Source organism: Aplysia californica, unplaced genomic scaffold, assembly GCF_000002075.1.
Source record: "Aplysia californica isolate F4 #8 unplaced genomic scaffold, AplCal3.0 scaffold00233, whole genome shotgun sequence".
NCBI classification, from domain to species: Eukaryota; Metazoa; Mollusca; class Gastropoda; order Aplysiida; family Aplysiidae; genus Aplysia; species Aplysia californica.
Genome location: NW_004797503.1, coordinates 578,706 through 580,321, shown reverse-complemented (window position 1 = coordinate 580,321; position 1,616 = coordinate 578,706). Strand labels below are relative to the sequence as shown.

At 44.9% G+C, this 1,616-nt stretch overlaps 1 protein-coding gene across 1 annotated transcript in view; it reads left to right on the top strand.

Moving 5' to 3' along the window:
* The window catches only part of LOC100533315 (glutamate receptor subunit protein GluR6), a gene marked incomplete in the record, with an annotated part of 155,594 nt that overhangs the window by 54,244 nt on the left and 99,734 nt on the right, over window positions 1–1,616 (top strand). The window contains 1 exon segment of the mRNA NM_001204613.1: window positions 399–527. Coding sequence (NP_001191542.1) covers window positions 399–527 — 129 coding nt within the window.

Genomic DNA, 1,616 nt, shown 5'->3' with positions numbered 1-1,616 from the left:
TGTGTGTGTGTGTGTGTGGGTGTGTCGGTGTGTATCTGTGTGAGTGTCGTACATCACGTGTTTCTGTGTGTGTATTTGTATGTGTGTTTATGTGTGTGTGTGTGTGTGTGTGTGTTTGTATGTGTTTGTGTGTGTATATGTGTGTATGCACGTGTATGCGCGTGTGTGCGTGTCTGTGTGCGCGCGCGAGTGTGTCTGTGTCTGTGTCTGTGTCTGTGTGTGTGTGTGTTGTTTATAACCTGTTTCTGTGTGTGTGTCTGTCTGTGCGCGTGTATGTGTCTGTGCCTGTGTATGTGCGCGTGTGTGCTCGTCTGTGTGCGTGCGCGTGTGTGCGCGTGTGTGTGTCTGTGCCTGTGTCTGTGTGTGTGTGTTGTTCATAACCTGTTTCTCTTTCCTAGAGCGGAACATGGAGAAGCCGACCAGCTGACGTAAGCAAACGAGTGGAGCCCTCCAAGTCTTACAGCACCGTAGCGTCACTGTCAGGGAATGTGTTCGGCGACCGGCCGCTCAGGATCACAGTTCTCATGGTCAGTGTGACGTCACGTAACCTGTCAACTTTCTTTTCTTTCTTTTTTGTTTGTTTTAGTAAATAAGTGTTTTTCGGCGCTCGCAACTGCATAGCGAGGTCATATTATGAGCGGGCGAGACACATTAAATATTTTTAGTTCGTAGGGATTTTTGAATTTTGCCCGGATGGCGGACGAAGTAGACTCTGATCGATTTTAGACCACCAAGGGAACTTTAACGTGCGTAACTTACACATAGGTCCTCCGAGATATTTTAGCCCTTTATCCGAAAGGCAAGGTGTTAGATCTTTCCTACCAAAAGATCAGGGGTGTGGCTGAAACGCAGCAGTGAGAAGGAGCCGAGGAGTAGCAGTAAAAAAGCTGCAGAAAGAGTCATCAGCCTTGGGGAGGGGGCAAAGTAGATGAGGGGGTAGGGGCAGAAAGTGGAGACGAATCCAGATCACGGAACATTGTTAGAGAGCAGTAAAAGAGCTGAGTGGACACACTTTTAAAGAAGAAAACTTGCCGTCACTGTTCGGACTCGAACCCGGGACCTATTGAATGAGAGACGAAAACCGTAACCTCCATACCACGAGATCCCTATATTACCTTCAAATCTGACGTTTTACTTCTCGGATTTTGGTTTTGACCCTATGGACAACAATAGACACATGAAATGTAATATAGGTTGGTGATAAACTTGAGGAAAATGGCATCTGTTTAAAATCTACGTACACACACACACACACACACACACACACACACACACACACACACACACACACACACACAAACACATACACACACAAGCAATCAAATAGCTACGGTAGTTTCATTAATCGTGTTTTTTATGTTGTTGTTGTTGTTGTTCCCTTCTTTATATTAGTTTTATCGTCCAACATAATATTATGTGTAATATAAATTGCTGGGTTGCGAGAAGTAATTCATTTTGCACTCATTACATTTTGTAATGTTTTATTATACTCTTTATCATACAATATGTTAGGAGGCAGGCCACATGATCTTCCTGTGCGAGGAGGAGAGTCAGAAAGAAGTATATGAGGGTGGGAAAAAAAGGAGGAGGAGGAGGAGAAGGAGGAGGAGGAAGAG